This window comes from Rhipicephalus sanguineus, chromosome 11 (genome assembly GCF_013339695.2).
Source record: "Rhipicephalus sanguineus isolate Rsan-2018 chromosome 11, BIME_Rsan_1.4, whole genome shotgun sequence".
NCBI classification, from domain to species: domain Eukaryota; kingdom Metazoa; phylum Arthropoda; class Arachnida; order Ixodida; family Ixodidae; genus Rhipicephalus; species Rhipicephalus sanguineus.
In genome coordinates, this window is record NC_051186.1 from 70,117,378 (window position 1) to 70,144,358 (window position 26,981).

Here is a 26,981-nt window from a genome sequence, read left to right on the forward strand (position 1 = left end):
AGCAGTCAGTTTTCATGGCGCGCTGATCATTATATGTGACCCCGAAGGCGTCAATTCTACGCCAAACATAATAAAATGTTATTGTGCATGAACCTCCTGCGACAACCACGCGAAACAAGCTGCACTAGTGCAGGGTAGGCGCCAACATTCCCCGAAACATTCGAGAATTCTCAATGAAGCGCTTACCTCACAATGCGGGTATCAGTCGTGGGAACAAATTTTTCCCGTCTAATTCTGTGCAGCCACACAGCCCGTCGTTTGGCATCCTTTTTCCCGCAGGGAATGGGAAAGAGGGCCTTACCCGGGCATTCTTCGATGCCTCGATAGGCTTTCGATGAAGTCTCAAAATGATACAGGATGTCGTAATGTTCCTGTACGCTTTCCTGAGCCTATAAAAACAATCGCCCTCCAAAGCGCCGTGCGTCTGCGGCCTGGAGACGAGCGAGCTGGACCATTTATGTGGCGAAGCCGCCGAAAGGGCGCGGCGGCGAAGAGAAAGGAACGCGGTACTTTTCCCGTTACAGTGACTTTACGCTCTTCGAGCCCGTTGCGCCATCTCGCTAGTGATAACGAAAACACACTAACACAAATCTCTGAGTACAGCCACCCGCAAATGGTGTATATAAATAGCTCGCCGTTAGCATTGCGAAGAACGTGCTGCCGTGGCCGAATCGTTTCGCGCTGTGCGCTGCGGAACGAGCGGTCGTGAGTTCGATTCCCGGTGACGGAACTTTTTCTTCTGGTTTTTTCTTTGCCCACTGTTAGTCTTTATATTTCACAACGTCATATCCGTGACGGAAATATGTCAGCGGAGCCGTGGTGGACCCCGGCATAAAACACTTTCGTGTTAAAAAAAGCCTATGGCATTCGCTGTAAGTATTTGGAATGCAAACAGAGATGTATATTTCTTGTCTAACCTTTTCATAGGCAGATCCGCCACGCTTTTGAGACACTTAACATAAAGCGACATGCTTGTGTTCATTAGCTTTTTTTTTTAGTTTCTCAAAGGAAGCTTTAAGCTGATTCGAAGCACGCAGTCTTTGGTGCTTCACTTCCAAAATACTTACCGGCTTTTGATGAGATGAGCTGTCTGCGGTCACACGCACATAGCTCAGAAGGCAGGAAAGCTATCTTTCCACATTTGTGTAATATAGTTTAATAAGTATGAGATGCATCGTTTCAAACATCAAACAGGCACAAACAATGCAAAACAAGTAACAATAAAGACATCAAACTTAACAACATATGTTACAGCAAGAAACAGGGACTTGAAGAATGTCCTGAAAGGAGCCCTGACGATGCCGTTTGTGTATTTTCAGCCAATTATGCCTGTGCACTGTTGCAAGGTTTGCAAAACATTGCTTTTTGCCGAGTGCAACTCGTGTAGCACTCAAAGCCTGTGCATTTTTAGGTGCCACATTCATTTGCTCACTGCTGCTGTGATGATGTGGTTTTATTGTGCCAGTCGCTATCACAGTTGGTGGGATTCTTAAAACAGTCCAACGAAGAAGTGTTCTCCAGGTGAAAAGTGCAGTCAGCATGGGCTCGGAATGTTAACGCTCGATTCCCCTTTGTAGCTTTGTTTTACTGCTGCCTCTGAAACTACTGGCTGGAGGCAAAAAACAGTGGCAGGAGCTCAATATGAGTTGGTTTCTTGACAACTTTTCTGTCTCTATTTGTTGATAAAATATAGTTCAGTAGATTTTTAACGCAAAAATGATGATGCAGTACGAACAGGCAAGCGCAAGTGCCATCTACACCTGTATTGATACCCATGAGTGTCATCTGCAGTCAGTCACTTTTTGCAATATTACTTTCTGAGCTTACCTACCAGATAAGCCGGTAAATATAAGTTTGATCAAGAAAATTGCTCGTAGCATGGTGCAGCACCTGTTTCTGTTCAACGTATCACATTGTTTCTAAGTGCATCAGCCGGATGCATTAAAAAAAATGTCACTGTATTAGCTGGATGCTCTCCCTAAATAAGCATCGAGAAGGGTTCAATCATTCAAGGTATACATAAGATTAAATGCTGGAGAAAATGTGGCCCTATGTTGGATCACAGGTTCACTACACGTAGAACATAGCCTCTTGAACCAAGTCTGTTTGTATGCTGTGGGCTTCAAGCAGGCTAGGCTAAGCCTTATTGCCATCCAGAACTTCTGGGACTTATTTTCGATAGTGTGTCAGGGCTCCTCTAGGAACAATGCATGTGACCTCTCAGATGCCGTGATACATGTGCACACTGTGGTGTTAAGACCAACATGGGCTTGTGAGTGGTTTTACCTCTTGGGTCATCTCAGTACTGTGCCACTCATTCCCATGTTTCTTATACAACTAGTTCCACTCAATAAGAACAAAGGTAACACACAGTTTTCTTTATGCCGCATGCTCTGCAGTCTCTAGGACCTTGAAGCCTGACCAAATTTTATATTCTCGGTTGTCATTTCAGCTTGCAGTTTGTGGAATGTGTGTAGGCAATGATACGAGATTTAGATACTTAAGTGCGTATGCAATGTGCCCGCGTGCTGTGGATAAACGTAAACAAAAAGCGTGTGCATCTTTGCTCCGCAGTCTTTAAGTGTGTCACCGACATCTGGGATTGTTCGCGTAAGCGCAAGTGTTGCAGCTATTCTTGGCACTGGCTGTGACTACGTACGGCTCTTTCGAGCAGTTTGACCAGCACCACCTTTTTTCTGCTTGGCTACTTGTACGTCGATCAGCCCAAGCTCTTCGTCTTCTCCGGTAGATGAGTGAAAATACAGTCGCGACAAGTTGTCTATCACGAGTTGGCCGTCACGTATGAGGTATATGTCAAGAGTTGTCTACATGACGGGTCAAAATATCTCTTCTACTGTAAGAAATCCAAAGGATGCCATGAAAGTGGGCAACCTTGATCCATGTCCTTCGTAGCAGGCCCATTATTCGTTGCTTTAAAAAGCTGAGAAAGTACACTTGCTGCATTCGAAAGGCTTTCAAAGGCAATGGCACCATCTACAAGTGCAAAGTGCAAAATGTCTCAACAAAGGCAGCCAGCGGACGCTTTCATCTTTGACACATTTTGCTGGTTAGAACGTTTCTGAAGGCCTCTGTCTCCAATTTAGAGACCTTACTGTGTCTCTCCTCACTCTTAGAGGCGTGTGCATTGAAAGTAGCACACCTAGTGGACAAAACGCCATAGCAAAACTACTCCTGTCATCAGGGAGTTGGAAACAGTCTTGGAACACACTGTGGCAAAACTGCACCCTCATCATGGAGTTACTAGCACACTTCAGCAATACTACTCCTTCACAAGGGTGTTGAAAACAGTCTTCCAGCATACTGTAGCAAAAATACTCCTTTCACCAGGGGGTTGGAAACAGCCTTGCAACACACTGTAGCAAAACTGCACCTTCATCAGGGAGTTAGAAGCACATTTTAGCAATACTACTCTTCCATAAGGGTGTTGGAACGCAGCCTTCCAGCACACTGTAGCAAAAATACTCCTTCATGAGGGTGTTGAAAACAGTCTTCGAGCACACTGTAGCAAAACTACTCCTTCGTCAGGGAGTTGGAAACAGCCTTCCGACACATTGTACCAAAACTACTTCTCCTAAGGGTGTTGGAAACAGCCTTCTAGCCCACCGTGAAAAACTCCATGAGGGAGTTAGAAACAGCCTTCCGGCGCACAGTAGCAAAGCTACTCCTTCATCAGAGAGTTAAACAGCCTTCTGGCTCGGAATGCTGTGGCCTCACAGTCACCGTGTGGACTGCAAATCTAACAACCTCCCGACCTTGACTAGGTCACAAAGCAGTCCTTACCAAGTCAAGTCAAGCTCTAGCTCATCTGACTTCGACAGCACTCGTGAACTCATTGTCCGTGTTTAGTGCCGTTGACGAGGGGTGTAACTGTTTCTCACCACTACACAGCACAGTCATGCAGTTTCCAAGCACCGACAAAGTCGTCGAACCGTTCTTGGACCAAGCGCACACACAACCACACAGTCACTGAGCGATGTCACCAACTTCATCCGAACACATGCCACAGAATGTCATATCTGGTGTCCATTGCCTCAGGTCGGTGATGCTGCTCGATAGCCATGTAAGAGCTCGATGCTAGTACCGCTCAGTTCACTCATTAAGTCTCCTAGATTCGTGCTTAAAAGTGGCTAAACACAATCTCGGGCACGGACTTCCTGGAAGAGCCGTTGCTAGGGTTGCTGTCCTTGCTGTTGCCACTGTCCTTGCTGTCCTTACTGGCAGTGCTTTCTTTGCTCTTGGTGCTTGCCCTGCTCTGTCTCTCGGGTGTCTTGGTGGCCGGGTCATTCTGCATAACGGGCGAGGATTATCACAGTGTGTCTTTATGCAATTATGTGTCAAATCTCAATACACCAAATTGTCTGATGTAAGAGATTATTAGATACATATAACGAACTAAACAAAAACAATTTGTCTTGTTGCTGTTATGGTGCAACATGTATGCGTTTGTTAGGGATGTAGAATTGACTACATTATATTCTACGTATAGTTAGGTTCATTATAATGACATTAGACATTGGTAGGAGCATTAAATTTGTGAATAGTTTGGGAAGCCCACTGCTAAACTAGTTAGTTGTATTAGTCAAGTTGAATTTCATTTCTGACCTTTAACTCTGGCCAAAGGCAAAGGTAGACAACTTCTGATTTTCATTAATTTGCAATTGTAATTTAGCTAGATTTAAGCCAAAGTCGGGCCCTTCGGCTTCTGTAAAATTTCAGTGCCACTCGTGTAATTAACAAATTTAATAAAGAATTTGTACTTTGGAATTTTTATTACTGTGACCATTAATGGTAGCACTGATCTAATGAGGTGCTATTCGCTTGTAACTGGCATGCTTGTGTGTGTATCGCAGAAAGGATAAAAGTTTCGTTTAGTGTGAGCCTATAGTTCAGGCATACTAGGCATGTAGTTTTACAGTTTTACAGCTATAAAAGTCAATCAACTGTCAAAGGTAGTCTATATAACCAGCCCTGTATATTTGCATATCCCACTACGAAAACAACAAACTTGAATCTATATCTAGCTGTTTCAGCTCTGAAATGCAACTGCAGAGAAAGAAAGTTCAAATGTCAGTCGATCTGCTGTCAAATTGAACATCACGTTATTGCTTTATAAATACATTTCAACAACACGTTTATTGTATTTCAGTTTTGAGCTTTATTTCAAACTGGATTTTAATTTTTCGTGTGCCTCATTGCCAAAGTATTTGATTGTATTTAAGAACTGTATAATCTACGCACATAATTGAATAAAACTTGCTTAAAGGTGTCCTGCAACACTTTTCCAAGTAGCCATGGAATGGCTTCACTGAGGGAGCTTATTGCCTCATGAATCCACCACCACCAAAAATGTTTAAAATCTGTCCAGTACGAGCAGAGTTACAAAGACTCGTCACACGCTGTAATTGCTTTATCTCTTCTCTCGTCCTGACGAAAGCGCTGGAAGTTATAAGCAGGGAGGGATGGCACGGGGGAAGAAGGTAAGTCACGTGCACCTTGTGACCTTGAGCACTCTTTTTTCTCTTTGAACGTGCGGCGTACTTTAAGTGCGACAGCAATCGCACGCGGGCATGTGGCGGCCTCCAGCGGTGGCCGCGGTAACTACCGAGCGCGCCATGTTCAAATCAGCCGATGACGTGAAACTTGAGTCAATGACGCAGTGATTTTGAGTAAATAGCATCATTTGTCGAGAGAAGAAGAAGCGATTTTTAGCTGCCTTTGAGAATTTATTGTAAATCCCAGGCGGCGTGCTGCGCTATAATGCTTGGCTTGCATGTCCTCTGGAGCCTCGACTAGCCATAAGCATTTTCTGACCATGCTGAAAAAGTGTTGCAGGGCCCCTTTAAGGCGGCGTGCCACTCTGTAATTCACGCCTAACTTTACAAAAAGATAAAATGAAAGAACATGACAGAGGATGTGATTTGATTGCGACATTACTCTGTGTCGTAAAAGTTACGCTACTGCGATATCGATAGGGAACAGTCACTCGTAAGGAAACGTGTTATACGAATTATACATGTAACTAATATGCAACACGGTAAAGGTGTGTTACAAACCTGCAGGTCATTCACGTTGCCGTAGCTGTCGATCCTCTCCATGCGGCAGAACATGGACATGCGCCGGTTGTTACGGTCATGTGCGTTGCCCACATTGGCGTTGCCCCGATGCTGGTTCGGTCGGACCGAAGCGCACCCGGAATTTGTCGGACCAGGATTTCTGCGCAAAGACATCGCCACATTTCAAAATACATTGACGGTAAAACGGGCAACTGGGCTAGTCGGTTGAATTGCATCTTGGAAACTCTTTTAGCACATCACGGACAAAAACAAGCGCCATCGTTTCTCTGTTTTCGACCATTGTTCATTAAAATAGTTTTCGAAATGAATTGACAGTGTTAGCTATATGCCAACCGAGAGTTACTAACACGTGGGCTGGTCAGTCATAACATGACAGTCATGACAGCAGACCACTATGTGATAATGCTTTATGGTTCCTCACTTTAAAGCAGACAGCACATTTGTGACTATAAAGGCAGCTGTGAGCTTTATACGAGCGACTGGACTGGAGGCGCGTCTTTTTAAGTGCTGTAACGTGAAGTATTTTTGTTAGGGGTGTGCGAATATCAAATTTTTCGAATACGAATCGAATACAAATATCCACCTTCGAATATCGAATCAAATATCGAATATCAAAGGAAAAATGCCTCCACAGTAACAATATTTTATTTAACATGTAGCTATTTGAAAAAAAAAAAAACATCAACAGCCTGACTGGCAACACAACATGCACTGCTATCTCCAGAACACAATGTCCAGGCTAGCACAATGCACATCACAACACAAGCAAATATCACGGCACAATGAAAGTTGTGACTAGATGTTATCATGAAGGAATATGAGTTGCTCCACATGATCAGGCAGCCGGCGCTCCCTTCTAACAGAGATACCCCCCCCTGCCACTGAAAAGGCACGCTTGCTTTTAACAGAAGTGGCTGCTATAGGGAGGTACATGGGGCAAAGCTTTGCCAGACTGGGGTATCTGAAGGTGCCTACAGACCGCCACCAATCACATCGGTCACTGTCTTTCTTCAGAAGTGGTCCCGCACAGTGAACGAGTGGTAGTGCGGCACGTTACGGCCGCATAATATTGAAATTGTATGGTTACATGATCGCCAACAGCGCTGCACGTCGGAGATGCACCAGCAATAAATCATACGTATTGGGGCGCTCGTCGCAGGCAGATATCGTGCCTCCGTGTACTTACGATGTTTATCGCTCCTCTCGGCAACGTTTTTAGCGATACGAACGCAGCAGAAATGTGGAAGATGAGTTATTTTATGCATGTTAATCGAATCACATTTTCGAATTTTTCGAATATTCGAGGTTATTCAAATTCGAAACTTTTCGAATACACGATTTTCGTATCGAATACGAATATTTCGAATGTAATATTCGACGAATATTCGAAACTTTCGAATATTCGCACGCCCCTAATTTTTGTACTTGCATTTTCTTCTGTTGATCGACATAGCTTGTTTCCTTCTCTCTTACCCTTTCCCATCCTGCAGTAATGGGCACAATCGCCCTTTTTGCTTGTGGAAGCCCCTTGCTCCGCAGAAGATGACTTGCGAATTCCTCACATGCTCCCTTTAGAAGCGTACTGCACTGTACGCAGTAAGCAGCATTCCCCTGACAAGCTTACTAGGTATATCCTGTTAAATTGCAATACTACGAGCTTGGCAGCATTTGCAGCGCCAGATGGCGTGCTCTTAGACAGCGTCACGCAGCAGTGCTCTTACACAGCCTCGAACAGAACTAACAATGCTTGCAAAGCGAGAGCTGCATGTTGTCCTGTTCTCTTTAACTGGTCTGCACACAGTATGCGGGTGCCCACTGGCGTTGCGAGAAGCGCAGTAAAACTCACGGGCTTGTCCTCATTCTGGTGCTCGTTCTTGTCGGTGACGAAGGACGGGTTGTCAAGGCCCACCTTGTCGCCGGCGCTGAACATGGAGAGGCGCCGCTTGCCGAGGGCCAGCTGGGAAGGGTCCGCGTTCGACATGAACCGTCGCCGGAAGTTGTCCGACCACGACCGCTGAGCGATGGAAATGGGGCAGAAGAAGGAGGAAAAAGTTGTGGATTTACATTTTGCACTGATGCAGACGCATTATGCATTATGAAATATTCATCGAAAAACATTACTCGGTCTGTTGTGACAATGTTCATATCATATAAATGAAAAGAAGGGGAATCAATCAAGGGGCTCGTTCCTGTTACCGTATGAAAGCAACAAACAATGAAGCCAAGGAAAGCGTTAGAAGACGTTATTTGTCAAAATGTGGCGACTTTGAGACCAAGAAAAATGAAAGCGGATGAACAAGCAACTTGTCAATGGGATCTGAACCCACAGCCTCCACATGGCAGCTTTTAAAAAGAGATTTTGCTGCGTTGCCTTAGCTGAAATTCGGCACCAAGATTGCATTTTTTTGGTACGCATTCTTTCGTAATACGCTTGGTACCATTACTTGCATCGTTTGTACCAGGAGAAAGAAACCGAATGGAAGAACTTTACTGTCACTTGCACACCTCTACACCAGAGAAGCAAGCTACTGTAGAGACGGGGGCTATTTTCAGTGTCTGTACGCACTGACGTACGTAGAAGATTTAACAAGCGCATGGCTATGACAACTATAAACCATGATAATGAGAAAACCACTGCACACTCACCACTCGGGTTTCATCCTCGTCGCCTCTGTCCATCATGACGGATTGTCTCCGGCGCACATCGTGGAGAAGGCACAGACCAAAGTTGTTCATGACGCTGGCCCGTCGCTGCTGACCGGTGCCGGACCAGTCCAGGCTGGCGTCTGGCATGAAGTTCTCGTCTCCCACAATCACTAGGATGGTGCGGTCGTTGTAGACGTTTTTCTGCACCAGCCCAAATAAATGCAAAATGTGCGCCAAAGGATAAGGAGAAACACTAAAAGCTTGCACAGCTATCCTGTTACTTCGTATGTGTTTTGCCATATGCTAGGTGTTTAGGAAGTCAAAATTAAAGTGAAATAATGCATGTTGCTGGGCGAGGCGGTCTTACATCATTAAACAAGGTGATGTGCAAAAGAAACTGCATCCGTCCTCGTTCTCTTCTTGTCCATGTTTCTTTTGCGCAGCACCTTGTTTAATCAAGATTAAGGCATGGAAGTTGGCACAAGGAGCCCCAAGAAGGTAAACTGAAGAAATATAACGTTTTTGCAGTGACTGCTAACAATGACAGAATACGTATATGCTCATCATCCTAAGTGGGATGGGATGGCAGCCCCTCCCCCCTCTGCCCCGCCTGTGCACATGCCCATGCATCTGAGTCATTATGCATGTGTTCAGTCAGATTAGCCGTAGCGTCTGTAGAAAATAATTTATGTCACGGCATTGTACATAAGATGGGAAGGCTGCTGTCATGGGACACTGCCGTTCTCATAATTCTTGGCAAGACCGATGCAGGGGAAGGACAGACGGGCATGGTGACCAGCACAGCCTCGAGTAAAGCGTTTACCAAGTCCATTGTGACATGGGCAGCATGATATGATGGCTGATCATTGTAGCATTAATGAAAACAACACTTCTGTGGGTATTACTAGTATCGCAAACAAGTTCGAGCCATTTATTAGCGGGATAATTGCACCACTGAGCCACATGGAAGTGGCCGATGCCATGGGACTCGTCGTGACTGGCTTACCCTGAGAGTGATGGAGTAGACGGTGCTTGGAATGCAGACGGGGCCGAGGAATTCGTCCGAGTTGTTGACGTCGGTGGCCACACCCTGGACCAGGATGACATCCGTCATGGAGGGTCGCACCAGGTAGCTGTTGACGGCGCTCAAGTCGGGCAGGAATGCGTGGTCCAGGTGCATCATCAGTTTGTTCTGAGACCAGTTCTGCATGGAAAAACAACACACGAGGTCATTTGATGAACATGTAAAAGTGTGCGAGAGTTGAAGTTTATTTATCTATCTACCGAAGTACCCACAGCACCTTCATAGGCATTATAGTGGGGAGAATTATACTGTAAAAAGAAAAACATATTACAGGTTACGCAGAATAAAACACCACATCTTCATGCTGATGCTAATATATCGTGGAGCGACTGAACAAACATAGCATTTGAAGTTATATTCACAATATCACTTGGTAACCGATTACAGACTGATTGAAATCGGGAATGATTACTTACTAAACATGTTAGTTTTACATAATGTTTCTTTCACTTTTAGTTCGTGATCTCTACTCTAGTAGACACGCAATCGGGCTCCTGCAAACACTTTGTGCGATCAGTCCCTGTTCTTGAATGGTATAGATATCATGGATATCATAGATAACAATTGCAGTTTATGAATTAAACGTCATGTTTGCAGCGTGTCACACTCGATTTTTTTTTTGTGTTAGTTACACTGAAATTTCTTCAATAATTTCCGAATACAAACCGCACGGCTCTGAAGCTTGGGCGAGTTAGTAAGGTTGGGCTTACTAACTCGCCCAAGCTTCACTCTGAAGCTTGGGCGAGTTAGTAAGGTTGGAGGTGTTTGCAGCACACGCATGCGCTGTAAAGACCCTTAAAGTGGATGTAAAAGGTGGTTTATATGCTCTGTAAAAAGTGTTTTACACACACCCCACTTGTGCTCAGCTCGCAACTGATCTGTTGTTGAGTGCTGGAGGTGTGTGTTCCTTTATTCTTTGTCTTGCGTCCTTCTTGCACTCCTGAGTTTTCTAATAATGCTTTGTCAACTAGACCGTCCTGTTTATTTATCCTTCTGTGCATGTCCACTGACCTTACCTGCATCTTTTTATCATGCCTGAATAATTTCAAGTCTCACTTAATTGAGGCTGAAACACAATGCTCTTTATTAAGTTGAGTTGTAAGTTGTATAAATGAGGTGAAGTGACGTTTTATTTTCCTTTCTTTTGCAAAAGAGCAAGTTGGGGCTAAAGGCTGAAATGCCTGGCAAAAGCCTCGGCTCCTCTGTACAATCTGATATAAAAAAAAAGAGACAGTATAACAATATAAATACAACCAGGTGCACTTGAACGTGTCAGAAATGATGTTATGCAAAACACAAATAGCAATTAATTAAATATTGTTTAGTTTCTTCTTTTTAAGTACCTTCAAAGGCGCATCAAAATTAACATTTATCGATACTGTAATAAGAGTTACATTTACTTGAAAATTTAATTTTTGTTTGCCATAGTTGGTACGCGTTTTCGGGACCTGGAGGATTTTTTTGTTTACGAAAGTTGTACGTGTCAGACACAGGATTGTTTTGAGTGTATAATTGATTAGATTTAATATGTTGTAACAAAAAAAAAATGCTGGACCTGATACGCCTTAAGCAAACCATACCTGCAAAATAATGGCACCATGGAAAAATCTTTTGATATATATGCACTAGTGGTGTCACCTGGAGTTGACAGTGGCTTGATGGTACACAACAACCATAACAAACACTTATGTCAGCAACAACGTAAGTTTCATGCAGTCTTGTTCTCATTTTGTGAGCTGCCATCTGCGTCTCACCTCGTACTTGGGCTCCAAGCTGAGAATACTGCGAGCCACCTTGAGCGCACAGCTTCGCCACAGTCGGTACTCCAGTGATGGAAGCCTGTTGAAGCGCGTCAACGCCTCGAGCATCACTGCCTGGCTCAGGTGGAAGGCCCGAACATCCGTGTCACAGGTGGCCCGCGTCTGCCGGGGCTTGCGCGTCAGCACTCCCAGCTCGCCCAGGATGGCCCCCACGGTCAGCAGGTCCTGGAGATGACCCTCGCTCACAAACCAGTGGTACGAGTCCGTGTTGGGCAGGCTGCCACCGTCGCTCTCGGTCACTGTGCCTTCCACCTGTGAGGGCACGAGCAAACAGAATTGTAGTTGGACTGATGGAACCTTTGAAAGCATATCATCCGTGGGACATCCATATGATGTCCCAATATGTGCAGACCACATCACGGACAAATAAGACGTCCACTGGACATCTTATATTGTATATCCTCCAAGGACAACACCCAAGGAACTGTGGGAGCTACGCGCGCTGGCTATCTGGAGATAGACCTTGATTTTGGCTACCCTGCGTGCTGGAACGCTGCCGCGCCTGCATGTGTGATTGTTGCTGCTCTGCCCAGAACTCTGCTGTCTTGCATCATGTTCCCATGTTGGTTACGGCTGACGCTGTCACGGCCCTTCAGGCGTGAGTGAATGGCTCAGTCGGTGTTAAATAAGTTGTTGTTCCTTTCGTTTGTGAGGACTCCTTCTGCATTACTTTGACTACGGACGAGACAGCAGCAAGCTCAATACCCACAGAACATTGCATCCAGACATTCTTTTTGGCCCACGGATAACTTTGAAGAATAAGAAGTGCTGTAGTTTTGCATGCTTGCAACCGTGTGTATGAAATGTGTGTGATCTATTCTGTGTCATGCCCTTTGACACAGCGTTCTTTGAAACAGCATGTGCTGTGAATATGATTAGTCATAGCAGACACTGTGCTATGACTAATCATATTCATAGCAGAACTCCACTATGTGATGCACCCATCATGTCCTACAATGCCCCTCATGCACATGCAAGGTGTGTCTGCAGGCCGTGGAAAGCGTGCATGCAATTAAGGGACGTCGACTGCACGAATCAAGAACATCCCAACAGTATTGGTATCTCAAGTGGATGACCTAATGATATGTGCTGGATCTCATCATGGTCACTGTGAAGTTGGCTGTTGTGTTAAAGGATAAAATTTTGGGACAATTTTCAAGGGTGCATTTTCGATTTAAGTAGCATATGCATGGCAGCAGAGAGAAGGAAATTAGGGGGCACACCACTGCGGTTACGACCACTCACTGCAGTGGTTGTATGCACTAACTTCCTGGTTCGAGCAATGGAAGCAGCTTACCATTCAGTGTAAGCTTGGCTTGCCTTGCAGTAGAAATAATTCCACCGTTTTCTTAAAGTGCACAAAATATTAATTTAAGAAGCATGTTCCATATGAAGCATTACGCCACTTCACAACTGTTCTTTCATAAAAGAAGAACTTAAGGTTTATACAAAAGATAAGGAAATAAAAACAAGTGAATAAATGAACAATCATGTAATGTATGTTCAAAAGCAAACACCCATGGGATGGAATGATTACACTTGTGAAAACAAGAAGCAAGCTACAAAAGTGCTCAGTGTTCTCATCAAGCCTAATTTAACAGGTGCACATCACTTGAAACTTAGCAGTCAATTTATGTATGCATGTTAGGGAAGTGTAGGCAAAATTGACTGAATGCCTCGATTACCTTGACGACACCACAAACAATGACGTAGATTCCACTTGGCTCATCACCCTCTTTGCCTAGGCTCCATCCAGACGGGAAGGTCTGCAGTGTTGCTTTCTCCTGCAGACACCAGACATTATGTTGAATGAAAATGGTTAGGTGAGGCAGGGAACACTAGGCAATGAGTCACAAAGCATGTATAGTTTTAAAACGTATGTGCATGGGCTACATTCTGTGCAAAGAAATAATAGACAACATAATGTGTGAAATACTATGAGTTCCTCTATGCACAGTTTCTGCCACATGTTCTGATGCACATTGAAACTGTAGCACCCCTTGTGGACTTAAGTAATCATACTCCTAAAGGGACACTAAAGTCAAATATTAAGTCGACGTTGATTGTTGAAATCGCGGTCCAGAAACCTCGTAGTGCTACTCTTATGACAAGGAAGTGCTTATTTTGAAATAAAATCACGTTTTAGTGGTCCGCATCGCGTTAGCGCACTTCAAATCACCCGCCTGAAATCCGACTTTCATACGTCACTGCTGCCGTGCCCAACGTTGCCCGCCTTTACTGCGCGGCCGCTATAGTGAACTAGAACTATCTAGTTCACTATAGCGGCCGCCGACACTAGTAGCAGCAGAGCGAAAGTAGCGGGACCCACAGCAGCAACAACTGCCATCGAAGCCATCGAAGCTTGCCGAAATCGCCGCAATGGATGTGAACGGAGAACTTGACAACGAGACATGGGCTCGCGACGCTGGGCTCCAATACAGCGACTTGAGCCCCGATGAACGCGGTATGCTGCTGTGGGCTCGTAGTGCCGGCGTCGTTGCATGCAGCATTTTGTCGAACTTTCTGTCAGAGCGACTTTCACGAGCGCGCAAAACACACGCGGCAGTACGCGATCCCGAAACTGCCACTGAGACGCAACCGCGTGAGCGAAGCAGGGCGCCGGGCGAAGCGCATTTCGGCGAAAACGGAACCTTTGAACCACGCACGCCGTTCCCCATGGCAACGCCACAGAGGTTCTTTTTTCCATGAATCAAACGGAAACGAACAAACAGCATTTTATTACGTCTTTTGATGCACGGAAGGTTCTTTTTTTATTGCTGCTAGTTTGATTACTAGTGATTTATTGTAGGCAGACTCTCATACATCATTGTTATCACTTCGAAAATGTCTCACTCGTGGCGCTCATCGTGTGATACATTTAGCTTAATTTCTCGGCAAGTAGGGCACTGCTGTTGATAATATTGCCGTTTTAGAAGTTGTCATACATTGAGCTTTCACTCTGACATAAATTGTTATTAAATGCGAAGCATTTCTTAGCGAACTTCTACGACTTTGAGCGTATCTATCTATCTATCTATCTATCTATCTATCTATCTATCTATCTATCTATCTATCTATCTATCTATCTATCTATCTATCTATCTATCTATCTATCTATCTGTCTGTCTGTCTGTCTGTCTGTCTGTCTGTCTGTCTGTCTGTCTGTCTGTCTATCCATCTATCTATCTAGCCGCCTACGACTTTGTGCTCTCCTGATCGCTTGGTTAATCGAATGTACACCAAAGTTGGTATGGCGTAACATGACTGTATGACGAACATAAATGACAAGTCATAACATGAAAATCACAACACGCATGTCATGTAGAGCATGATTTACATGCCACGCTCATGGTGCGCTGGCGGCCGTTTCGCCAGTTTGATATACACCAAAATTGGGATCTTGCGACGTGACTGTTTGACGAGCATAAATAACACGAGTTAACATGAATATCATGACACGCATGTCATGTACAGCATGACTTACGTGCCACGCTCATGGGGCGCTGGCGGCCGTTTCGCTAGCTTGATCTACTCCGAAATTGGTATTTCGTGACGTGACTGTGTGACGAACATAAATAACACGAGTTAACACGAAAATCATGACACGCATGTCATGTACAGCATGACTTACGTGCCACGCTCATGGGGCGCTGGCGGCCGTTTCGCTAGCTTGATCTACCCCGAAATTGGTAGGGCGCGACGTGACTGTGTGACGAACATAAAAACCACGAGTTAACACGAAAATCATGACACGCATGTCATGTACAGCATGACTTATGTGCCACGCTCATGGTGCGCTGGCGGCCGTTTCGCTAGCTTGATATACACCAAAATTGGTATCTTGCGACGTGACTGTGTAACGAACATAAATAACACGAGTTAACATGAATATCATGACACGCATGTCATGTACAGCATGACTTATGTGCCACGCTCATGGGGCGCTGGCGGCCGTTTCGCTAGCTTGATCTACTCCGAAATTGGTATTTCGTGACGTGACTGTGTGACGAACATAAATAACACGAGTTAACACCAAAATCATGACACGCATGTCATGTACAGCATGACTTACGTGCCACGCTCATGGGGCGTTGGCGGCCGTTTCGCTAGCTTGATCTACCCCGAAATTGGTAGGGCGCGACGTGACTGTGTGACGAACATAAAAACCACGAATTAACACGAAAATCATGACACGCATGTCATGTACAGCATGACTTATGTGCCACGCTCATGGGGCGCTGGCGGCCGTTTCGCTAGCTTGATATACACCAAAATTGGTATGTTGCGACGTGACAGTGTGACGAACATAAATAAGACGAGTTAACATGAAAATCATCACACGCATGCCATGTACATCATGACACGTGCCACGCTCATGGTGCGCTGGCGGCCGTTTCGCTAGCTCGATATACACCGAAAGTGGTATCTTGCGAGGTGACTGTGTGACGAACATAAATTACACGAGTTAACATGAAAGTCATGACACATATGTCATGTACAGGATGACTTACGTGCCAGGCTCATGGTGCGCTGGCGGCCGTTTCGCTAGCTTGATCTACCCCGAAGTTGGTATTGCGTGAATTTACTGTGTGACGAACATAAATAATAGGAGGTAACATGAAAACCATGACACGCATTTTGCTAAACGACATACAAGACGATGTATGCAGCTCTTTGCTGGCTGCTTCGCATTACATCGATTCCCACAATGTGTGGGATCTGGCGGTTTTTTTTGCCTTTAGTGTCCCTTTAAGTCAACTGATCTTATCTTGTACACAGTCACACTAGAGGTGTCATGAGATGAAGACTGAAATGAGCTTTCTTAGCATGCTGTGGTACATTATAATGCCAAGTCTGGAAGCTTTTCGCTACCACCTCATGTGACCCACGATTAAGTCTTCATGAGATATTGCACTTCTGTTAACATGTGAGTGAAGTAAAAATGCACTTATTTGCTAGGTTATCACCTTCTCACTTTTGAGTGATGGTTGCTCCCATCCTATACATATTGGGCTTTTAAAAGGTCGATTTTCTTGTTATCAGTTTTGCTTTTTCAGCAGATGCACTCACACAATGGCATAAAGCATCTGCAAGGCCACTCTGCTGTTTGAAAGCTCGCTCTAAACACTGACCACACCATGTTTGTGTTACAGTCGCACTGCTTTGTCACTGAGACCCAAAATAATGGCAGTGTTCTGTCAATTCTAAAAAATAATTGATGCAGCGTAATTATGCTGTAAGCCTGGTGAGTGTGAGAATGCGCGAAACAGGTGTGAGTGCTGTGTCTGTGTCGGCAAAAAGCGGACCTCTAAGATGATGGCTAACGACAACGAGGTTACTTCACGTTTCCTTGGGGCAGATAAGACATTAACCACACTGACCTTGAAGAAGTTGAACATTTCCTCGTTGCCCTTGATCCAGTTGACATTCCTGAGCAGCTCAGTGGGAGGTGCTGGTACAATGCTTGTGGGTGCAGAGTGTAGGCGCATCATCTTCTCTTCGATGGACTGCGTCAAAACCACATAGCATGTTTCACAGCTTTGCTATACAGCAGCTATATGAAATCAGCACTGACTTTCCCAAGTTATACAGTGCAATGCATTGTGTAACTGATCACAGACGATGTGGATTCAATGCATTTTGTGCGTATGAACACGAAATGCAATGCAAGTTTTGTATTCTTGAGGCCCAGAGCTTTGTATGTGACTGAGTCACTGTAAATTTGATGCAATTAAAACTATTTACTGTGACTCTAAAGTCAGCGTTTGAAGTTTACGGACCACAGGGTCTAGTTGTACAAAGATGAACATGGTTTTGCTCGCTACAGTCACAAACTGTCTGAAAATTCAACATTTTCTTACAGCTCATTGTTCAAAACCTTTCAATGCTAACTGTGCAGCCTTCAAGACAGTAACAACGGCAATTACTACAACAACAAATATTTTTTATACCTTTATGAGGTATGCCAAATGTTCAGACTTGACAAGGACAACAATGTTGATGACGATGATGACAGTGATGAAAACAACAAGAACACCACCACCACAAGAACAAGAACAAGAACACCACCACCACCAGCAAACATTTACGCTTCATACCTCCATGAGTGAATGGAAAACACCGTCATCCAGCATGCCAGGCCTCTTTCAGTTCAATCAGCTCATCGCGGGTTGTGTTGAGGACGTGGCGCACAGCTCGGCGAGTCTTGACCGCCACAGCCACCTTGGGATACTTCTCCTGAAGGGCTGCCAGCTCACGGACAATCTGTGCAGGCGTCACAATGATGCACTCAGTACTGAGAGCAAGTATCCGTAGCTTTGCAGTGGATAAGCATAATGCAAGTTGCCGCTGAAGTGGTACTGTATGGAATTATTCACCATACCTACTTACCACACAGTTGATCCTAGAGAAAAACATGGCAAAAATGAATCGTCACATAACAAAGTAACTAAAATGTTTCTCAACAACCAATGCGTATGCTTTGCGTAGTGAAGAAAGGAAGCTTAGAATAACAGAGAGCTGAGCTAGTTGGCAAGTATTCATTCTAAAAAGACAGGGCGTGCAAACACGGACACAAGAAAGAAGTCAGGACACCACAAACGCCGCTGACTTCTTTCTTGTGTCCGTGTTTGCACGCTCTGTCTTTTTAGAAGAAAGGAAAAAAAAATTTTCCTTTGGGCTTACTCACCTTTCACTCAGACTCACAAAATTCTATCCTCTCAAGCCCGCTCATACCAATACTCACCAAAATTAAGGCCAACTGGATTCACTCGAACTCAGTGTCGCCTGGAAGTTTACCCAGCCAGACTCACTCAGACTCGGGCTCGCATGTCATTCTGAGTCTGAGTGAGTTGACTCAATAGTGCTTGCCTACTTGCTTGCCTACCTATGACTGCAAGATGCCCAACTCACCAGAATCTCATCTTGAATCATGGGCATTTCTAAAGTCATTGCTTACACCTATTTTTGAACTACAGTGACCCAAACGTTATTAGTGAAAAGTATAGCGAAATAAGAGAAGTAACATTTTTACAAACAAACAACCGAAAGAGGTTACGAAAGACATTGCCTGATTGAATTGGTTTTGTAGCAAACATCTCATTCTCTGCTCGAGTATTCCTTCCGCTCACCTCTAGCCTGCTGTCCCCGCAAATCTTGCGAAGCTTCTCGGCGATCGGCTGGTAGTCCACCATGTGGTCCAGGAACTTGCTGACCTCGTACTGACCCATCATGAAGCCGCGGCCGATGTCGTAGCCAGCAGTGAGCTGCTCGTTCACGCGATGCGTCACCACGCCCGCTACCTTTGTTCCCACTGGCTGCAAAACACGAGTAAGAAGCAAAGATGAAGTTAGTCCTGGGAATACAGTGTGCATTCATGTGTATTATTAGCGTTCAAATTGAATCCAGGTGTGGCGAATCAGAAGGGGATCACAAAATAGTACGTTGTGTTGGCAGTTCGCTGAAAGTGATACGGGCTACAGGTATTATGCTTTGCTGCAGGAAAGTTTGTTTTACTATTAGCACGCTTCACTGCAGTACATAGTTGTCCTGCAGCAAAGCTCACTAAGACAAATCTGCCGTGTTTTTAAGATGCGCCTTGTCCATTTTGATGCGTTAGCATTATGAGGTACACTGGAAAAATGTGCTCATTTTGTATGAAGCCAAGTGCATTTACTCGCGCACTACGAGCACTCGTTAGGGTTGGTTATCAAGGCACTGAAGGTAATGCTGATACATTTGTTACTGCTAAAGCGCCACTGAATGTCTTGGTTGATGAATATGCCTAAACAGCGCCGTTTTGTCGGCATATGATTACTTTCAAATGACGCGAGCAGTGTTCTCGATACCGTGAGAAGCTTACTTGCAGGGGTGCAGCGTTTGATGTACGATATCATATTTCGTAAGCTGCGGAGAGGGAAATAACGTTTCTGGATACAAGCGTGGTACAACGTTATGCTCTATGGAATTTCCAAGGAGATATCGTAACTATTTGATATAGACAAGTAATTCGATATAGCCGGATTTGATGTTCACGGGTTCGATGTACACATGGTCGTGCAATAAGTAATTTAATATACAAACTAGAATAGCTTTCCGCTTTTCTTCAGTAAATGGGCGGTTACTTGCTGGGCGAAATATACTCCGCCACAAGGCTGACTCTCAGATTGCCCGCTATAACAACACATTTACTGGAAAGCATAATCATATTCGTAATCCATGGAGACACGAAGATATAAAAAGTAGAGGTAACAAAATTACTTCAGAAAGCAATTGCATTACATTGCTGGTTACTTTTCCTAAAAATTTAATGGAGTGAAATTACATTACAGATTAAGCCGGCCTAAAGTAATGGCATTACAAGTACTATTACTGTTGAAAAGTTATGAAGTTACTTCGAAATTCCTTTAAGAAAAGTTCATCACTCATTCACTAACTCATGTACACTTTATTTAACGTACATACGCACTGAAATTTGCGGATCTTTGTTCAGCTTGCCACTGCTTGAGATTTTGGCACTCGGATCAGCTTGCCTGTTATTTTTCTTTCCTTTTTTGGTCCATTTTTTTATGCCATAAGGAAGCAGACATGCTGTATTTTAGTCAAAAGTAATTGTGGAAGTAATGAGTAATTTTTTAATTACTCGCTGGATATAATTCATTACATTACTAATTTCCCAGTCCACGAAATTAATTCATTACATTACTCATTACAGAAAAAAGTACTTTAGTTCCTGTAATTTCATTACTGCCAAGTCTTAAAGAAAGAATACCGCGAGCTCCACTCCGTGAAAGCCGTCGAAACAGCGAAGCCGATGCCCCCTCTCAGGCTATTGCCTTTATATTGCCTACGTCGGGCGGCTTCTTCCTTGGAGTTTGAGCAGTCTTGCCATACTGCAAGAGCGAACTCTCGAAGAATCTACAGCCTTCCTTTATACTCCACCGAGCCCCTCACTGACCTACTTATCGCAAACAGCCGGTTCTGACGCTACTTTCCGCCGAGCCTTCAAACCTCGCCCCTCTTGGCGCGTCTCTCATTGGTTCGCACTTTCCACCGAGCCTCATCCTCGCCCCTCTTGGTGCACCTCCCATTGGTTCCCCCCTTTCCGCCAAGCTTCACTCTCGCCCCTCCCGGCAAGGCACTGCCTTGTCCCCCTTTCCGCCAGGCCTCTCACGGCACAGCGCAAGCGTCCCCCCTTTCTACCGAGCCTCACTCTCGCCACACCGCAAGGCCACGTGACCAGCGTTGCACCGGTGCCGGCGAAGGGCCGACTAAGAACAGCTTCCCTGTTATAAAAATGTGGTGAACGGGACACTGACCAGGAACACGCGGAGCAGGCGATGGAAAGTGGAGTAGCCGGACGACACGGCACAGCCGGATGGCGACGATGTACGGCGAGTACCACGATCCGGCGAGCTCCATCTCCAGCTCGATGGCGGCCGACGCGACCGAGGCCCACAGCACGACGAAGTCCACGATGTTCCAGTAGCTCTTGAAGTGCGCTCGCAGTCCGCGACCCAGCAACTGCGATGAAAAAAAAAAAAAAAAGTGTGGTCAATCTCACACGCATGAGTACTACACGTGCCCTACGGTGGTTAACAAAGGTGTCTGTGCATGGGCCGTATTCATGCAAAAAAACAAAAACAAACAAAAACAGCTCTACGTGGTCATAAATTGAAAGCTGGCTTTCCCTTTCATCGATTGCTGCTGCAGAGAAGCTAGATATCGTCAACGTATTTCTTTCTTTTTTATCTTTTTTTTTGTGCACAGGACAGAAATTTAGGGCGCCAAGATTTAATATTAGTTGTTGGGGTCTAACGTCCTAAAACCACGATATGATTATGAAGGACGCCTTAGTGGAGGGCTCCGGAAATTTCGACCACCTGGGGTTCTTTAACGTGCACCTAAATCTAAGTACACGGGCCTCAATAATTTTCGCCTCCATCGAAAATGCGGCCGCCGCGGCCGGGATTCGATCCCTCGACCTTCGGGTCAGCAGTCGAGCCCCATAGCCACTAGACCACCGTGGCGGGTCCGCCAAGATTTGTGCCTTAGCCAAACGTTTGTTCCTAAATGAACAGCGTTAGTTTTATGGAGAAACAACCATGAGAAAACGACGGCGCCGGCCTAGTGCGCCGCCGCGCCCCCTATGTGAGCTGCACGGCCTTCGCACTCCCGCTAAAGCGAAGCTCACCTTGAAGACGAGTTCGAAGAAGTAGAAGGTGACGAAGCCGAGGTTGGTCCATCGGAGCACCCAGGTGGCGAAGCACTGCCCGCAGCTTCCGACGCGCAGCACGAGCTCGGCGATGGTGCAGGCCACGTCGGCGGCGAGCACGAGGGTGAGCACGAAGTTGAACGTGGCGTGCTGCGTGGCCACGAAGAAAGGACGCCGCCACTTCTCGCTCGGCATCTTCTCGCGCCAGCGCGTCTCCGTGTACACCTGCTTCTCCGTCACGGGCTCCACAAAGTGGTCTTGCTGCGGAAACGAAATGGCGGCCCCCCGAGGCCGTGTTTATACGTTTTAAGATAGTCTTTCTTGGGATACTTGAACGCAGAAATTTTGGTCTGTCTGTCTGTCACACGATTCAGCCACCGGCCAAAGCTTAAGCACTTGCCAGGGGCGTAGCCAAGGGGGGGGGGGGGGTTGGGGGGTTCAAACCCCCTCCGAAATTTTTCAATTTTGCATGCGTATATATACACGCACACATACAAACGAACGCACGAACATACATAAAGTATGGTTGACCCCCCCAGAAAAAAATTTCTGGCTACGCCCCTGGCACTTGCTGAACGCCCAGCCATCTTGAACTGGTAGCTGCGTTCATACTTGTGAACATTGTCGATCAAAAAGCAAATATTACGCATATCTGGGGCACAATATCAATACGTAAGTATTAGGTGGTGCGTTCCTTTACTAGAAAATACATATATACGTAATTCTAAAGACTTTAGTGTTTCTTAGGCTGCGCTGAAAATGCTAGTATTTCTTAGGCTGCGCTGAAACGGCGCAGAAACGGCCGGCAGAAGACTGTCGTCTTTCGACGACATTTGCGGCAAAGCACGCAGATACGTGGCCAATTTTTATTTATAATGATTTTAAGCGAAGCTTCCGTGAGTTACAGATTTTGGTGATTGTGGCGGCATAGTTCGCGTAGCGTTACTGTCTCCCTTTAGGCTATATTATACTAGGGATCTGAAACACGCGGCCCGCGAACCTTTCGCTGGCAGCCCACCCCGCACATGGCTGCCTTCTTTTGATGTTTCTTTTTTTTCTTAATAATTATCTCCATGAGCTACACAGATATGGTGTCAAGCTTTCTTTTCGTGAGGCAGCCCATGTGGCCAACATGTGTTGAGACATATGCCGTCGAACAAAAACTTATATTTCAGAATCGGCGTCCAGATTTAGGTCATTCTGCCGATCGGTATCGACGTTTCTCGAATCCTGACTTCAAATCCCCTTGAGAAATTACGCATATATGTGATATGGGAAAGTATTCGTTTCAAGTGGCAACGTAACTGTCATCTTCTTTGCATTATTATTATTCTTTTTCAGATTGATCGATTCAAATTCAAATTGGTCGATTTCCTTCATCAAGATGCGTGAGTTGTGAAAGCGAGATTGAAGATATGTACAATTTATTGCTGGTCACTCACCAACCACTTGTAGACCCTGTTGACCTCCCAGTTCTTGCGCAGTTCGTCCACAGTGATAAACCTGCAGAGAGAATCAAAGCTCTACGCTTCCGCATCACGTGACCCGGTTGTTCTTCCCCATTAACCTTACGACCACTTTTTTTTTTTGGCCCCGCCACGGTGGTCTAGTGGGTATGGCACTCGACTGCTGACCCGAAGGTCGCGGGATCGAATCCCGGCCGCGGCTGCTGCATTTTAGATGGAGGCGAAAATGTTTGAGGCCCGTGTACTTAGATTTAGGTGCACGTTAAAGAACCCCGGGTGGTCGAAATTTCCGGAGCCCTCCACTACGGCGTCTCTCATATCATATTGTGGTTTTGGGACGTTAAACCCCAGATCTATATTATTATTATTATTATTATTATTATTATTATTATTATTATTATTATTATTATTATTATTATTATTATTATTATCATCATTATTCATTTCATTTTTTTTTTGCGCGTGCCGTAAAAGTTATTTCTGGGCATTACACGAGGGGCTTACAGTGAAGCAGATATGTGGGACCGTTGGATTTGTTGAGCGTAAGGATTTGAATACAACGTTAACTGATGCTGAACAAACTGTTCAGCGTTCGTACAAATGTGTGTCATCGTTTAATATAAGAGAACTGTCGACTCTTCACAGTCGCCTTAACCAGAGTTGTTGACGTCTCTTAATGAGACAACCGCGTGTGAGCTCATTTTCGCTGACAACTCGTTAACGATCGCCGCTACTTGTACAGCAGCCAGGGAACCCTCCTCCGTTCCATTTTTATTACGCGATATCACACGACGTCATCGCAAGTGAGTGAAGTAGCTAAAAAAAGTCAAGTTTCACCGCAAGGGCGAAGCAATGAATGCGATAGCAACTAATTGTAATGTTCTACGAAGTGAGGCTGGCAGCTAACTCTTTTGGGTCCGATCTCGCGTAATTCTACAAAACGGTGGTGTAAGAGAATACGGCCGCTCCAGGGAGAGATGCTCTTTCCGCACAGTCTCTTAGCGTTGAAAGCGCAGCATGTAGAAGGGTACCGAGCCGCACGCTGATGGCTGCCGAGATAGCGCGCGCGCCAGCGATCGCGACCGCGCCCTTAGAATCAAAGTTCAAAGTTGCTGCTCAAGCGACCTCCCCCCCACCCCTCCCCGCGTTGGCGTCTTTTCATGCTCGTTCAAGACGGGCGGTGAGTTCCCTCTCTGCTTCGACGTCAGGCCTCCCGAACGGGGTGGTGTTATCGCATGCTCCTTCCAAGCGACGGAGATGGGCCGTCCCAGCTCGCGCGCTTTTACTCGCGATAGAACGTACGATGCGCGGGGGGATGTTATCAACTTGGACTTTATACGGGACATGACGGCAACGGCAAAGACACGTCGAGGCTGTCCATATAATTGCTGTCGCAATAAAAAGCCCATTGATTAGAAAAAGACAATCACATTGCGTTCTTCTATAACCAAAGACGCAGCATGATTTAGACCCAGGTTGTCGTAGTCATGTGACTACTGGGAAACTACCGCTAATGATGAAATAGGTGTGAAGTTGATCAGCTTGATGACGGTCAATTAAAGATCAATTAAAGAAATTGTGCTTACTGGTCAGGCTTGTCAGCGACGGCATCGGCGGCGGAAACGAGGACCGATGCGCTGTCCCGGAGCAGCAGTCCGGACTCGAACTGACGCCAGTAATGCACCTAGGAAAAAAAGAGAGAGGGGTTGACAAGCCTGACATCACAAGCTAGGCCTAAATCTTGAAGAAGCCATTGTATCGCAGATGAGAGACAAAGACTAGAAAAAACGCGAGATTGCCGTAGAAGGCAACGTTTATATAGATAATTTTTTTAAATAGTTGCGTTGGTAGAAGGAGCGTCGGTGGTTTCGGAGATTCATAAAAAAAAAACGAAAACGAAACTACGTAAGCATGCACTGTGAGCAAAGTACAAGAAGAACAAGTATTGGCTGAAGACTCGAAGAATGGTCGCAGAGTTGTAGAGCACCTTCGGAAAACACCGAATGAGTTGTTTCCTCTCCGATATGTCTCACGTAGTCCTTTTTTTTCCCCCGCGTTGTAAAGAAGGTCCGCGAAATAGGAAAAATGACACGTGACGGAGTGCTTGCGCACCGCCATCGTACTGCTCTCGAGCGTGCAATCGGTGATAAGGTCGCCTGCAGCGTTTTGTGGGCGCTTTATCGCATTGACAGCGCTCGGCCAGCAGCATCCAGTTGGGCCGTCATTCGAAAAAAAAAAAAAGGCGGAGGCCCACATGCCGGCCGCCGTCAAAATACTCTACCGCTTTTCCTTGGCCATAGTCACGCTGCAGGCGACCTTGTTCGCCGATTGCACAAAAATTTCTCAGCCTCAGCTCACAAAAAGAATTGAAGGACACTTTGTAAATTCCAAAGTGTGTTCGGCGAATGCCTGTAGCCATTCTACTGACTATGCCATGGTATCAAGGGAATCGACATTCTTGGGGCGCTTCTCCGAACCGCTTGCCGTGGAATCATCACCGGGCCGCTTGGGAGCCATCCGACTTAAAGTCCCTAGATTTTTCCCTCTTCTTTCTTAGGTAAAAGGGAAAAATGCCCCCACCTCCCCGAAGGGAATCGTGAGGAAATGCGAATGCATTTCTTGCGCCGAGAGTACACGGCGCAGTAATTTTAATGGCGTAAATTAATGACGAGACGAGGATTTGTACCGTAACCATTTATTTACACATTCATCAGCACCTGTTTGTGTTGTCATTGTACCTGACGGCCATAATCTCAGCCTTGTGGTCGCCGTTGGCGTTTCACAGCGGCGTCTCGAGCACACATTTCGAGAGGCGCCCAGCCAGCGGACGGGAGAGTGGGGCGCCGGGAGGAGAGAGAGCGAATGGCGAGAGAAGGAGCCGCGATAGAAGAGCGGTGCGGAGCCGGCGCGCGCCCGCGCAAACCGCGGTGAGGAGGCGGAGCGCGCGCAGTCACGTGGGGTGTGACGTCGCTGCGCCGTTGCTACAGACGCTCCTCTCCTTTCCTCGCGCCGTTGCTATGGGACGGCGGATTCAGGGTCGCTTATAAAGTGCATTCGCACTTAAAATCTAGGGACTTTAATCCGACTAACTCGACTGCTGCAACGAGACGTCTGATGAAGGAGCGTTGCCGCGCGCGCCGCTGTGCCATCACGTGATTACTGAGAGTGTGAGGGGGCACGGACGGACACCGCCGCCGCGTTGTGCAACAGTTGCGCAGCTGTGCCATCACGTGATTGCTGAGAGAGTGTGAGGGGGAGAGGCCACAGCTGGCACCGTTCCAGGGCACGGACGGACAACGGACACCGCGAGTATGAGACATTAAAGGCTTTCGCCTTAAAATGTTGGGCGATGGCGTAGCCAGAGTGACGTAACAGTCGTGGCTATAGTACCTTCTGGGCGGAGATCATGCGGATGCGTGCCTCGTTGAGCATCTCGTCCTTCTCCTGCTGCGACGGCTGGCACAGGTGGTGCTCCGAGCAGTCGGGACAGAGGGACACGTGGCTCAGCTTGCGGAACATGTACGCAGGCAGAGCGCTGTTGCACGCTCGGTTGTGGTCGTCCTGTATATACAGTTGGAACGGGAAGCCATTAGTGGCGTTTTGTAAGTGCGTGCGAAATGACGCACGTGGGGGGGAGAAGGGAGAGGGGCGAAGGAA

At 46.0% G+C, this 26,981-nt stretch overlaps 1 protein-coding gene across 1 annotated transcript in view; it reads right to left on the reverse strand.

The window, feature by feature from the left end:
• Nucleotides 1–1,132: 1,132 nt before the first annotated feature.
• Nucleotides 1,133–26,981, reverse strand: part of LOC119374087 (sodium/hydrogen exchanger 10-like) — a 122,981-nt gene continuing 97,132 nt past the window's right edge. The window contains 18 exon segments of the mRNA XM_049410898.1: nt 1,133–4,222; nt 6,075–6,164; nt 6,166–6,234; nt 7,942–8,109; nt 8,742–8,942; nt 9,748–9,945; nt 11,580–11,897; nt 13,331–13,429; nt 17,027–17,152; nt 17,744–17,782; nt 17,784–17,909; nt 18,776–18,961; nt 20,963–20,989; nt 20,991–21,167; nt 21,838–22,119; nt 23,301–23,361; nt 24,911–25,008; nt 26,715–26,885. Of these exon segments, the coding sequence (XP_049266855.1) occupies nt 4,139–4,222; nt 6,075–6,164; nt 6,166–6,234; nt 7,942–8,109; nt 8,742–8,942; nt 9,748–9,945; nt 11,580–11,897; nt 13,331–13,429; nt 17,027–17,152; nt 17,744–17,782; nt 17,784–17,909; nt 18,776–18,961; nt 20,963–20,989; nt 20,991–21,167; nt 21,838–22,119; nt 23,301–23,361; nt 24,911–25,008; nt 26,715–26,885 (2,520 nt within the window). The 3' untranslated portion in view covers nt 1,133–4,138.